At 36.8% G+C, this 15,411-nt stretch overlaps 1 protein-coding gene across 2 annotated transcripts in view; it reads right to left on the bottom strand.

The window, feature by feature from the left end:
- The window catches only part of itgb8 (integrin, beta 8), a 35,179-nt gene that overhangs the window by 3,568 nt on the left and 16,200 nt on the right, over positions 1-15,411 (bottom strand). For both annotated transcript variants that reach the window (XM_073858626.1, XM_055219659.2), the window contains exons 7-14: positions 15,022-15,117; positions 12,706-12,795; positions 12,140-12,283; positions 8,043-8,412; positions 7,738-7,960; positions 5,532-5,635; positions 5,128-5,238; positions 904-1,055 (exon numbers count right to left, since the gene is read on the bottom strand). In XM_073858626.1, coding sequence (XP_073714727.1) covers positions 904-1,055; positions 5,128-5,238; positions 5,532-5,635; positions 7,738-7,960; positions 8,043-8,412; positions 12,140-12,283; positions 12,706-12,795; positions 15,022-15,117 — 1,290 coding nt within the window. The remainder of the gene's footprint in view (positions 1-903; positions 1,056-5,127; positions 5,239-5,531; positions 5,636-7,737; positions 7,961-8,042; positions 8,413-12,139; positions 12,284-12,705; positions 12,796-15,021; positions 15,118-15,411) is intronic.

The raw sequence follows: 15,411 nt of genomic DNA, 5'->3' as shown, positions 1-15,411 counted from the left end.
GTATCACCTCTCAAATATGGGTAGGTCTCTATCAAAATACAAAATTTTGAGCAAAAGGCTGAGATAATTGCATTTTTTAAAGGAATTTTTGTTAGAAATCAGATTCAGAACGATGATCAAAGCATACACAGAGTTTTTACTGTTTTTGGATCAGTGGATGCTAAAGTGTTTTATAAGTTGTGTAAGAGCGCCACCTGGTGGATAATAGCGGAAATATAAATTGCTGTAAAAACTGGCAGGGAAGCATTTTCTCTTAATTCAATGGCTGGGAAAGAGTTAAAGGCGGAGTCCATGATGTTTGAAAGCCAATGTTGATATTTGAAATCACCTAAACAAACACGCCCCTACCCCAATAGAATCTGGACCTTCTGTTGATAGACCCGCCCCACACATACGCAACCCGGCATTTGATTTGATTTGATTGGCTATTAGTGTGTTTTGGTAGTCGGCCCGTCTTCTTTTCCAAACCGTTTTTCAAACATCGTGGACTCCGCCTTTAAAGACATTTTACAATTTAAAAACTAGACAAACTATTTTATGCATAGGTCTACTGTGTAGATTTTTAGCGGCATCTAGTGGGAAGATTGTGAATTGCAACCAATGTCTTGGCTCCACAGCTCATTGCTCTCTTCAAAATGCATAAAGAAGCTAAGACAGCCAGCAAAGGACAAAAACATCAATATTAAATATTATATGAGTAATATTCCAGCTGATAGGCTTTTGCACTTTTTAAATACAAAGTTTAAATAAATTTTTTTTTAGCTATAATAATCTGATTAGATGTTAATCCGATTAATCTGAAAAAAAAGTGTTTGAATAATCGATTATGAAACTAATGGTTAGTTTCAGTCGTACACTCCTTACAGATGTGATGATTTAAAACAAAAAGATATAATAATGTACCTTACAGCTCTCTTGGTCAGTGTTTTCCTGCCACACACAGTCTCTTGTCCTCAGTAGATATCTGACTATGGTCAGCAGACTGATACCCAACATCACCGTCAGGAGGAAAGTGCTGAAAAACGTCTTGAATGACCTCTCACTCCAATCACACACTGGCAGATGAAAAAAAACACAATAAGCATTCCTAAAATCCCCACATTGCATCATTCTTCTAGCCACAGGAATATTTTAATGCTCAGCAGTTGCTCTTTCATAGCTTGGGTGGGCTGGGAATTCTTAGGAATGTTTGGAAAAACTTCTGAGGCAGGTTGAAACCTAAATGAAACATCACTAAGTCGAAATAAAAATACATGAATGAGACAGAAAGATGAGAAAAACTGGGGTTCATATTGAAGTCAATGGCTTTGGTGTCTTTAAAAGCCTGAACACAATTTTTAGGACTATAAACTCTAGAGGAAACACACAAGCATTTAATCCCAGGAGAAAGAAACACTGGGAATGGCAAATTCATCATTTGCTTTCTGTTGCATTTCCACCTAAGAGAAACAACTGAGATACTGAAGAGATCACATTTGTGCTGTCTAGGAGAAAAACTTGAGACATGAACCAGATTTTGTTCTGTTAAACAAGGGGTTTTTTCCTCCTAGGACTTTTTTCCCTCCTGGCTAAAAAAGTCGGGAGGTTTTTCTCTTAGTGGTTTTTTTTAACCCTGGGAGTCAGCCGACATTGGCTTAACTTAGTACCCTCTTGTATACGATACATTATTAATACGCTCGCTTTTAAAGTTTATTCATAGCCGCTGTATTTTGCTACTTATATTGTTTGTCGGTTTTTCTGTGTTTTCCCCTGCTTCTATTAATGTAAAGCTGCTTTGAAACAATTAACAATCGTGAAAAGCGCTATATAAATAAAATTGAATTGAATAAACTAAAATGAAAAATTAGCAAATTTAAGACGATGTGGAAAAACCTACCAAGTGCAGGACTTTAAATACATCACATGTCTTTATGGGATCTTCACAGTTTGTGTGTGTGAATGCACGCACAGATTCCAGAAAATGTGAATGAACCAAAAATCAAACGATCCCGGACAATTTCCGGATGCATTTTCCGTAATCTCTGTGTGAAAAGGACTTTATTTATGCGCTCAGCTATCTTTGATCCTTGCTTAAAACCATCTGCTTTCTAAACACTTAATGTGACAGCTCAATTCAGAAAGAATTTACTTAAAACAAGAGAGTCCAAAAAATCATCGGAAACCTAAACATTAGGGAGATGTTTGTGTGGTCTTCAGCGGGAAGCTGAGTTCCCTCAGGCCAAAGCCACTGATCACCAAACCAGATGGACCGTTGTGTAAGATTCTTTTGCTAGCTCACGGGTGACGATCAACACACAGCCGATATATAGATCCTCTCCTTCTGTTCCCTGTGCGGTCAGTGTTGGGAAATCCAGTCAGCTTGGCTGTGATCCACAAAGACGATAAAGCACCATATTGACATTTTGTAGGTTTCCATGGAGATTTGGAAGTAGGAGATCAAGCTGAGGATAAAGAATGCAGGTCGCGCACACACTGAATGCTCTTTCTCAGAAACAGTGAAGGGTGTGGGTTTGTGTCCAATGTGACATTTGGGGCGATTGGCTTTATAAGAGACTTGTAGGAAAGAATCAGCACAAACAAGATCACAAATCTTTTATATCCTAATTGCTGCACTGAGAACAAATAGAGACTTTTAATAAGAAAACCCAGTCATTTCATGTCTCTGTTAGTTTCAAAAGAAATTATGCAGACCTCACACTTGTCCAAAGAAATGTACCCAATGACCCGAAATCACTTTTTACCCGAACCCGACGTGCATAAATAATTTTTTCGACCCGAGAAAAACTTGACAAAATTAGACCTGAGTCCGACCCGACACAGTGAACCCGAATGTTAACTGCACCGACGTGCCTGCAGTCAGCATTCATTTGAACTCTTACCCCGCTAGCGTTTTTTGTTTTTTTTAGTTGCCAAAAGTTTAATACCTTCCAGAAAATTTTCTTCTTAAAATATATGAAGAGTTCGGTTCCAAAACGTGATAAACACCATTTGTAAAAAAAAAATTTAGTTACCACCAAAATCAGTATTGTATCTGTTCAGTATTAACTCATTCACTGCCAGCCTTTTTGAGAAAAGTTGCCCACCTGCATTTTTGTGATTTTAACAAAATGTTCACAAAATTCCTTGCAGGAAAAATTATTTTCTATAAATATATAAACATACAATTTATATCAAATTAAAGAACACACCCTCTGCTTTCAAACAAACAATAAACAAACAAACAAAATGGGGAAAAACGTTTCATTATATATTTACTTTTTCTACTTAATTTACCACTGAAATATGGATATTTCTCTTCAAAAATACAACATTTTGAGCAAAAAGCTTAAAAAAATTCGTTTTTGTAAAGAAATTTATGTTAGAGAACAGACTCAGAATGACTATCAAACATAAACGCAGTTAAAATAAACCATTAACTCTTTTTAACTTCCGTTTTTGATAAATTCGTTTTGGCGCCATCTGGTGGATAAAAGCGGTATTACACTTTCACTTTGAAATTCGTCCAGAAAGGCACATTTATTAGTTAAATATGAACTCATAAATGACGAGATAACTTGTCAATGGCGGTGAATAAGTTAAAAAGTAATTTCATGCAAAATCCAATATCCGCCGCGTTTATCGCGGTTTTTGTCAAAATGGATTTATTGCGTTTTGGAACCAAACTCTTCACATAAACATACAATATATGAAATGAAAAAACAGACCCTTTGCTTTAAAAAAAAAAGTTTTATCATACCTTCATTAGTGCATAACATCTCAAATATGGGTAGGTTTCTTCAAAAACACCACATTTTGAGCAAAAAGCTATAGAGCTAGAGATAATTGCATTTTTGTGAAGATCAAATTCAGAGCGATCCTCAAAACTTTCACGAACATACAGCTGTTTGCCCTAGGGCGATACTTTCGGGTTTTATAAGTTGCAGAAGAGCCGAACACATGATGGGTAATTGCGGTATTGCGGAAATACTCGTCATTGGCAGGGAAGCATTTTCTCTTAATTGACGAGTTAACTCGTCAATGGCAGGGAAAGAGTTAAATTAAATTACTTGACCCGTGTCCGAGGCACACGTGAAACCGCTTGGGTCTCGGACGCGCGCATCATCACAACAAAAGTTATGGTTCAGCTCCTTAAAAGGAGAGATAACATGCATATTAACATTCACCATCACCACGAAAAATGTTGCAAACTAGATTGACGCAGTTATCAGAAAAAAAAAGTTATCAGGAAATGATAAATGAGACGCATTTACGCACGTGTCGTAGTGTGGACGCGCGTGTCATGGCAACATGAAGTTGGTTCAACTCTTTAAAAGAAGGGATTTACAACATTCATGACGAGAAATGTCAGCAAACTGGACTGAAGCAGATATCAGGTAAGTTAGCTCGTCACTTACTGCGTTGAAACGGAGATCATTCAGCAGCATAAAAGAATATCGCGTCACGTGCTCATTTGAGCTATAATAAAGGAAAATACCTGCGCGTCATCCCAACAAGATATATCGTTCAGCTCCTCAAAATGCGGGTTTTAAATGCATATAAACAATCACGATGAGAAATGTCTGAAAACTGTATTAAAGCAGAGATCATTCCCCAGCATTAGAACGGCGCGTCACGTGTTCCTTTATAATCTTATCATAAACAAAAATGCACGCGAGTGGTTCTTGGAGAGAGAAATAATATATAATATGCAAACTTCAGACGCTGCGTAGAAGAGAGGGCGGGACTTTCAATAGGTCACGTATCTTTCCGGGACCATCAGGTGCCAGGTAATCATGGCAGTGTGAATGAACAAAAAAACGAAGGATCCCGGAAAAATCCCGAATGCCTTTCCCGTGTATTTTACGTAATGTCTGTGTGAAAAGGGCTTATGTCATCTACTGATCTACATGTGTGCCAATTTTCATTTTGTCCAATGGAAGTTTATTCAACTACAGTAAGTGTACCAGTGTGTCTATTAAACTATGAAAGAGCAACCTGATGGGAAATGTCCCGATCATATTTCACTCCAAAATCTTATCATCAAGTTAATAAAAATCTTAGTTTTCTAAAACAAGGCATCATGCTTAGAAGAGGAGTAACTGAAGTAAACAGCTGGAGGAGGAGATGTAAACAGAAATTCAGTCTCACCGGGATGCCGGCTAATGTGCAGCTGTGGTCCGTCTGTCGTCACATCCATGAGAAAGCGATGATGACATTTATTCTTGGTGGGATACAGGCAGTACTTTCCTCTTATCAGCTCTATATAACAGCACAGTTTATTTAATTACACCTGGTACACAATAACACTCAAATATCTCACTCTGTGTTGCGACAGCTCACTCCTGCTAATCAATGCTGTATCATTACAATCATAATCTCATAAAGCTCCAATGAAAATTAAGCTAATGGGACAGGTGTGGCGTAATGGTTAAAAAGTAACCAGAAGGTCACCGGTTCCATTCTCATGACCGGCAGGTAACACGTCACTTTCAATGTCAAGCTCAGAGCTATTAGGTTTGTGTTAAATCTGAGGTTAAATCTGTATCACTGACCTCTGATGTCATCAACATAGTCCACCAATGGAGTGCAGCTGTGATTACAAAGCTGGACACTGTTAGATCCCAGCTCATTGGATAAATGACAGTCTACACAATCCCTTAGAGAGAAAGATAAATTCATTAAGCAGTTAAACACCCTCAGAAATAAACTGAGGCTCTCTTTTAAAAATGTACATTTGTCAAATTTATATTGAAAATAATTAAATAATTCAAATTTTTAGTGCTCTATTAGTTTTGCTCCATTTTTTCTTCTTCTTCGAAATGAATCGCATTTTTGAGGGCCTAAACGTGTTCGAAAACGTTGCACAAGCGTCAGAAGTGGTGAAAAAATTACATGTGGTATAAGTTTCAAAAGTGGGTGTGTAAAAAATGGCTCAATAGCGGCACCAACAAAAATTCAAGAGAACCCGCTACGTTAAACATACAAGTACGAAATTTGGCAGGATCAAGCCCTTAAACCCACAGGAAGTCAGCCATTTTGAATTTTCTCAATTTTTTTGCCATTTCCAGAAGTCAAAATTTAGCATACTCCATTTTCATATTTGGTTAGTCTCATCTAAAAGCCTTTGCAATGCTAAATTGCGGAGATCTTGACTTTTCGTTGGAGGGTGTGTCCGTGGCAGCCTGACAAATTGTGGAGTTTCGGCACGAAACAGGAAGTTGTTTTAACTTTTCACATGTTTTATAAAAAGCGGGCTTTATACTACGATTGTACTGCGTAGCCTCAACAGAGACGTGAACCCTACAAAGTAGCCTACGGCATGGCCTGACGTTCGTCTCTCCCAATATATAGAAGGGTGTCAATGCTACGCGGACCGCAAGCGTTGTGATTGGTCTTCTTGAAACCCTCCCATCAGGTCAAAAAGATCTGCATCGCATTTCCCAATACGGACAGTCGTAAAACAAAGATGAGCCAAGCTGATATGTGATATTTAACTCGAACTGCATCAATATTCGCTGTTTGTTTACCTCCATCACTGCTGGTCTTCTCATTTGTGGGTTTATTGCATAGATATGTATAATAAAGGCTAGATGTGTTACAGCGGAGTCTTCAACGTCATCACCTGGCGGCCATCTTACCACAGGCAGCTCCCTCACTCGTAGCATTGAGTTTTAATGGTGCATGTACTTTTAAATGACCATAATTTGCTTAATTTTCCACCGATTTTCAAATGGTTTGGTTTCTTACAAACGTTATTAACGAGGCTATAATTCTGGATGCTTTAACATGTTTCATGATTTTTTTTTGTATAAGTATGCAGTGTCATAGGTACATCTTTGACGTTTATAACAAACCAAACCGTTTTAAAATCGGTAGAAAATTTAGCAAGTTATAGTCATTTAAAAGTACATGCTCCATTAAACGCAATGCTGTGAGTGAGTGATCGCCCTGTGGTAAGATGGCCGCCAAATGCGGACGTTCCACTCAATTGGCAAACAGCACCGCAGGCGAGACATCTAGCCTTTATTATACATATCTATGGTTTATTGGGCAAGTTGCTTCTTATTCGGCTGTTGCTCTGCTATTGTGGGTAACTCGCATGGATACTGCCTACTAGCGGTGTGCATGTGTAATTACACGTCACCTAGGACGTCAAGGCTACGCCGTAGGCCCTACGCAGGAGTATGATGAGGGTCCTAAACACATCTACATGGCAATATTCACTCAAAGTCACAGCGCCACCAGCTGGCAACAGGAAGTGACATGTTTTATACTTTAATTAACTTCTCATCTAGATTTACCAGATTAACTTTATATTTGGTCAGTCTAATCTTTGCTAATGCTTTTGCGATGATAAATCACGACGATATTGACTTTTCGATAAGAGGCGTGTGCATGGCGTCCTGGCATAGTTTGATGTATTGCCATGATACAGGAAGTTGGTGTAACTTAGGCATATGGTGTCTGACCTGCCTCAGACTTCATACGTTTCATTGCCTGAACACATCAACATGACAATAATCAGTTACAGTCATAGCACCACCTGCTGCCCAAAATGAGGTGTGGCACATTAAAATATCTTTGCCATATTCCTCCTATAATTACCCCTCAAATGCATATCCTGTTCACTTCTTTCCTAAGGCCATCGGGTGGCACTGGCCATGCATGTAAGAGCCCTTTCATCGCTGCTTGCAGCTTTGATATCATATTTAGTACTTTATTCATCACCCAGCATCAGTGAAAAGAGAAAAAGATTACCAGTAAGCTTGACACGAGCTGTAGCAAGTGTGGCATTTCTCACAGAACGCTCCGGACCGCCGCGGGTCATCACACACACACTTGCCACACACACACTTTCCCAGACCACTACAAATCGATCCGTCATCCGACACGCAGGTTTCTGTGGAGACGGGACAGTCGCAGGTTTCACCCGTGAACCCAGGCAGACACACGCATTCACCTGAAACACACTGCCCGTGCCCTGAAACACACAAAATGCACATGCTTTTCTCAAAAACATAGAGATTAAATAGACAGTTAAAAAATTCAGAGATATCACAAACCTCCACACACCAGCCCTCTCTCATACGGGCACGAGAAATCATCCATCTCACAGAACTTTCCATAGATGCTTCCCAATCTACTGGAATCACATACACACATCCCACATTCACAGATTCCTCTGCCACTGCAGATGGGTTTGGTCCTGTCCTCCCTACAGACGTCCATCGGTTTCGAAGTCTCTGCAGAACAAGCTGTGGGGTTTGGGTCATCGTGACAAAGACGTGACTCCGTGCAGCCACACCCACAGACCTGTCGGACTCGCACGGTAACGGACTCATTAAATCCTACTGGCCTGATGGAAATCACAACGTCCTGATCGGCGCCCTCTGGTGGGCAGGAGGTCATTCCAACAGTGACGTTAAACAAGACCTGCGGAGGAGACGACAAAGTAATTACAGGATCCATGCAAACGCCCTCTCAATGACATCCTTAACATACAGCAAATACTATTCATAGCCAGTCTGCTATGTTAAAAATATGCAATGTTTGGACACGTCACACAGATGTTTAAAACACACAAGCTTGTAAATTTGTAGCAGACTAACTGCCTCCACATGCTTTTAATGTTTTCTCATGAGCACACTGCTAATGTGGAATAATGACACACACATATTCACACAGAATGACATCATACGGACATAGTGACATCATCAGGATCACGCACACAAACTTATTTACTCACCCCCATGTCATCCAAGATGTTTATGTCTTTCTTTGTTCAGTCGAGATGAGGAAAACATTCCAGGATTTACAGTTTCAATGCAGCTTCAAAGGACTCTGAACGATCCTAACCGAGGCATAAGGGTCTAGCAAAACGGTCACTATTTTAGCCAAAAAAATAAAAACTATGTACTTTATAACCATAACTGCACTAACTGTGTTACACACCACCAAGACCTTACGTATTATGTAATCACGTCGAAAGGTCATGCATGGCGTATGCAAAACTACCACTCCAGTGTTGACAAGTGTGGAGAAAGAAGACCGTTCAAACGTTGTTGTATGTGGAATGATACCAATTAATGTCTTTGTGTCAGTTTATTGTTTAAAATGGTCCACAAGTGTGCGTTTCACATATGTAATGTGTGACTTTTGGATGATTACGTATTACGCAAGGTCGCGCTGGTGCGTCACACGGATAGTGCAAGACGAGAAGTTGTGGTTTAAAAGTACTTATGTGTAATCGGTTTTGGCAAAAATGACGTTCGTTTCATTATGATTGAGGTCAGTGCTTTGACAAGGCCACTCCAAAGTCTTCATTTTGTTTTTCTTCAGCCATTCAGATGTGCACTTGCTGGTGTGTTTTGGATCATTGTCCTGCTGCAGAACCCAAGTTCGCTTCAGCTTGAGGTCACGAACAGATGGCCAGACACTGGGTCTCATTCACTAATAATTGCGTACGTTTCGTATTTATACGCACACTTGAACTTCTCACGAAAACTTTCCGGCTAATTCACAACACGTGCGAACGCACATGATTTTGTTCTTACTTTAGTAAATTTTGAGTGTTATACATGAGCGGCCGCGTACACGAGGTTGGTAATTTGCATAAAACACGCCCAAACCAGCTCCATATAAGGGTTTTCCGCAGCGCTGGTCCACAGAAAACTTTAGAGCAGTTTGTCATAAAAGCCAAAGAGCTCAAAAAGAAATCCATGATCATATTTATTATCGGTAAAGTTCCCTTTTGCTTTGCATTTTTTATTTGGGAGGTTTTGCTGTCGCTGGAGGAAGCAAGTGCTGTCCACCAACCGAAGTAACATTAAAGAAGTATTGGATCTGTCAACAAATATGACATTTAATTAATATGACAGAGACGCGCATCTGTATCTAAAATAAAACAGACTGGAGATCAAGTGATTGATGTTTGGACTTCTCATTACATTTACATGACGTTTACATTAGGCATTAAGCAGACACTTACATCTAAAGATTTAAAAAGTGAGGAAGGAAAGCGTGAAGATTTGTCATTACACACATCTTCTTTATATGTTATAATAAGTAGGCTATAATAATATATAATATAATGTATATAATAATAATAATAATATAGATCATGTATAATAATATATAATACAGAAAATATTATAATATAAAATATAATCATGTAAATTTTAATCAACATTATTATAAACATTATTAAAACATAGTGTACGTGATTATTGCATACGAGTGGTTTTAAGTTTTCTTGAATTTTTGCGTATTTAGAAGTTTTTGTTGAATCACGATTTGTTTGTGAAAACATCTGTACGCACATCTCATTCACAAATTTGTGCATACGCGTGCTTAATAAATGAGACCCATTCTCCTTTAGGATTTTTTGGTAGACAGCATAATTCATGGTTTCATTTACAGCAAGTCTTCCAGGTCCTGAAGCAGCAAAACAGTCCCAGACCATCACACTATTATCACCATATTTAACCCTTTACTCCACAAGACCCTTATACCTCGATTTGGATCGTTTAGAGCCCTTTGAAGCTGCATTGAAACTGCAATTTTAAACTGTATTGAAACTGTAAACCGTTACGTCTACTAAAGTCCACTATATGGAAAAAGATCCTGGAATGTTTTACGCAAAAAAATTAATTTCTTTTCGACTGAATCAATAAAGACATAAACATCCTGGATGGCATGGGGGTGAGTAAATTATCGTGATTTTCTTTTTAAGAAAGTAAAGTAATCAGGACACTTTAATCGTGAATTAAAATCGTGCGTCTATATAAAGGAAAAATAATGACAGGATTGTAATTTTTGAGTAAATTGTTCCTTTAAAGAGCACCTATTTCATTGCTTTAAAACAAGGTTATTTTGTGTATTTGGTACAATACAATGTGTTTGCGTGGTTTATGGTTAAAAAACACATTATTTTCCATATACCGTACATTTTTGTAGCTCTAGATTTCACTCTCTTCCTGAATCGCATGGATTTGAAAAGCGCTGTGTCCCTGATTTGCCAGCTATTCTGTACGTTGTGAATGGCTTGAATTCTTCTGACGTCAGAAATAAATGTGACGCTCGTTACCATGTTTGAAAGATTCGGTTGCTAACAGGAGTTAACTTACATCTTGTGTACATCACCAATCCCAGGAAGTAAACTGTTGCTTACAATCCATGTGTTTGTTGTAGTCCAAGAAAAGAGATTTACGTTGGAGACGACAACTCGCGTCATCGTTTACTTTGGGGTTTGTACCTTTTGCATATTGTTAAAGGAATAGTCTACTCATTTTCAATATTAAAATATGTTATTACCTTAACTAAGAATTGTTGATACATCCCTCTATCATCTGTGTGCGTGCACGTAAGCGCTGGAGCGCGCTGCGACGCTTCAATAGCATTTAGCTTAGCCCCATTCATTCAATGGTACCATTTAGAGATAAAGTTAGAAGTGACCAAACACATCAACGTTTTTCGTATTTAAGAAGAGTAGTTATACGAGCAAGTTTGGTGGTACAAAATAAAACGTAGCGCTTTTCTAAGCGGATTTAAAAGAGTAACTATATTTTATGGCGTAATAGCACTTTTGGGAGTACTTGGACTCGCCTGAAAAGTCCGCTCCCCTTCTCACTCTCATAATGGGAGAGGGAGGGTGTTACTACGCCGAGTCGAAGTACTCCCAAAAGTGCTATTACGCCATAAAATATAGTTCCTCTTTTAAATCCGCTTAGAAAAGCGCTACGTTTTATTTTGTACCACCAAACTTGCTCGTATAACTACTCGTCTTAAATAGGAAAAACGTTGATGTGTTTGGTCACTTCTAACTTTATCTCTAAATGGTACCACTGAATGAATCGGGCTAAGCTAAATGCTATCGAAGCGTCGCAGCGCGCTCCAGCGCTTACGTGCACGCACACAGATGATAGAGGGATGTATCAACAATTCTTAGTTAAGGTAATAACATATTTTAATATTGAAAATGAGTAGACTATTCCTTTAACATGAACTAATACTCACTTAAACATCAAAGGAAATGTAAAATTGTGAATCGGACAATAGGTGCTCTTTAAAACAACTCTGTTGTTTGTAATAGCTCAATATCAAACGTAACATCTCTGTTTCTACTGAAAACAGATGTATCTGAGTTTAAAAGGTTTCGTACTGTTTGTTTGGGCTGGACGCTGGAACATTTAGCATTTCCAAAAACATTTGATCCGTTGGGACAAAATGCTGTTACGTTCACCCGGAACCTGTGAGCTTGGCTGTCCTCCACCCCGACCTGTAGCTCCACATCTGATAGAAACTTCTAGAGAAGAACATAGAGGAGAGTAAACACGGTGTTAGCCAGTTTGAGAAAGACCTCATTGTCTCCACCTATGATCAGTCTTGTATAAGCAGGTTCCTGATAGAAAAGGTTTAAAAATAGCGGCTTTGTCCTGATCGGGAATTGGAGCTCACAGCATTTCTGGCCCTGTAATCACAGCCTGTTTATAATGGAGCCTTTTGTTTCCCTGGATCAGTGGATTTTGGGGAGGACAATACATTGTTGTGCCCACAGCGAGATTATTCCTCATCTCAGACGCACACGCCTGAGCAAAGTGTGACGCGTTGGTCATACCGAAATGGTACTTAATGTGAGTGTTAGGGGGAATTTCTGACCTTCACATCTACAGTAACTGTCATTGAATGGATGCACAAAGTGAAAGAGAAAGTTGTGGTTAAATTTACCTTGTAGGCATGCACCACTAGATCTTTAAGATTAGATGCTTTGGGAAACAGCCGACCCACATAACTGCCTGGAATCAAGTCCATGAGATCCTGGCAGGAAAGCGGAAGAAAGATTTTCAGCATTGATGTGTTCGTAATTCTGGGTTAAATACATATCAACAGAATCTGTGGATTGCTGTAAATCACCAAGGGAAGTAAAGGCAGCTGAAGGTGAACCCACTTCAAACATGTCTGTCACAAACTATGTAGCAAATGTAACAAAACTAGCAAATGCTCCTGTGCTTCGGGTTCGAGACATAAAAATGTATACCTTGTAATGTCACTTTGGATAAAAGCATCTGTCAGATGCATAAATGTAAATGTGTATAGTGTAAGGCTGCAAAACAATGAATCATAACTTATCGTTTGCAGAATAAAAGTTTTTGTTTACATTATATATATGTGTACTGCGTATAATAATTATGTGTGTATATACACATGCATGTATATATTTAAGAAATATTTACATGTGTATATACATTTGTATATTTATATATAATTTATATTAAATACAATTGTAAATACTTAATATATACGTAAAAAATATTTACATGTGTATATACCTTTTTATATTTATATATAATTTATATTAAATACAATTGTAAATATTTAATATATAATATATATATTTAAGAAATATTTACATGTGTATATACATTTTTATATTTATATATAATTTATATTAAATATAATTATAAATACTTTATATATAAATATATATTTATGAAATATTTACATACGTATATACATTTTAATATTTATATATAATTTATATTAAATACAATTGTAAATACTTCATATATAAATATATATTTAAGAAATATTTACATGCGTATATACGTTTTAATATTTATATATAACTTATATTAAATACAATTGTAAATATTTAATATACAAATATTTATTTAAGAAATATTTACATGTGTATATAAATTTTTATATTTATATATAATTTATATTAAATATAATTATAAATACTTAATATATAAATATATATTTAAGAAATATTTACATGTGTATATACATTTTTATATTTATATATAATTTATATTAAATACAATTGTAAATACTTAATATATAAATACATGTTTAAGAAATATTAACATGTTTATATACACATTTATATATAATTTATATTAAATACAATTGTAAATACTTAATATATAAATATATATTTAAGAAATATTTACATGTGTATATACATTAAATATAATTATAAATCCTTTATATATAAATAACTGTTTTCCTCAAAATTATATATGCATATGTGTGTATTTATATATACATAATTATTATACACAGTACACACACATATATATGATGTAAACAAAAACTGTTATTCTGTAAACGATTAGTCGCGATAAATCGTTTTGTAGCACTGGTCCAGTTACTGTACATTTTATACAAAATAAACTTACTTTAACTTAAAGGAGACATTTTATGAAACTTTTTTAAGATATAAATAAGTCTTCAGTGTCCCCAGTGTGGGTATGTGAAGTTTTGGCTCAAAATACCCGATAAATAATTTAATATATCATGTTCAAATTGTCACTTTATAGGTGTGAGCAAAATGTGCCGTTTTTGGATGAGTCCCTTTAAATGCAAATGAGCTGATGAAATGCAAACACTGGTCACCATAATAAAGGTTTGGTGAAATTTAAACTTGTTTTTTTCCTCTCTCTGTACTAAATGGTTGGATTTGTGCAGATTAAGTGGCGGTATTATTATAATAAGATCCTCTTTCTACGTCACATAGGGATCAAAATCTGAATGACCTATTTTTTCACATTCTTTGAATGGTTTACCAAAACAAAGTTACTAGTTTGTTATTTTCCACATTTTTTAGGTTGATAAAAGCACTAGGGACCCAATTATAGCACTTAAACAGATTTTCATGATATATCCCCTTTGATTCTAGATGCTTAACTCTAGATGTGTGATAAAACAATCATAAATAGTTTAGATGGAGACGTTACGGTACAGTACATTACATTATGTTTGGTAGTATGCTATTCTTGACGCATGGACATATATACTACTGTACAACCTGTAGGTCCCTTCATAGTGTTTTTGCCTATATATGAATTTGGCATGTTTAATAATTTTTAGTTTAGTCACAGTCACAATGCTATAGCAGCTACATTTGGGTTTCGATTGCTCCAAGTGTATATATCACAAACACATATTAAACATAAAAAACAGTGATTTATAAACAGGCTAAAATCATTATTTAACATCCACTGATTTCTTTTTAAAAAGTCATGATGGGGATTTTACCTCATACCACTGATATTGCAGCTGGTCCACAGCAAATATGGAGTAAATATTGTTCTCTAGAAGTTTCTCGGCAAGCTGACCGATTGTTGGATGTTCCTGGAAAACCAATGGTCTTTTATTAATTATTGAAAACTCAAAAACATTTTAGCAATACATCACAGATGTTTACACGTATAATAACAGCAATAATGCATGTGTGAGAATTTTAAAGGGATACCAGGCAACGTTTTTGTGTTAATTAATCATCTTCGTAAGTTAGTATATGGTTAAGTGACTCATAACAGTGCGAATGAAGACTCTCTCTCCCGCCCCTACTGCCTGTAGGAAGAATATCCCAATTGCAAGTTTGGTGTATCCAACCCATGTCCTCCAGTCTCGCGAAGTATCAGA

Source organism: Misgurnus anguillicaudatus, chromosome 20, assembly GCF_027580225.2.
Source record: "Misgurnus anguillicaudatus chromosome 20, ASM2758022v2, whole genome shotgun sequence".
Taxonomy (NCBI): Eukaryota; Metazoa; Chordata; class Actinopteri; order Cypriniformes; family Cobitidae; genus Misgurnus; species Misgurnus anguillicaudatus.
This window is presented reverse-complemented; position numbering and strand designations above follow the sequence as displayed.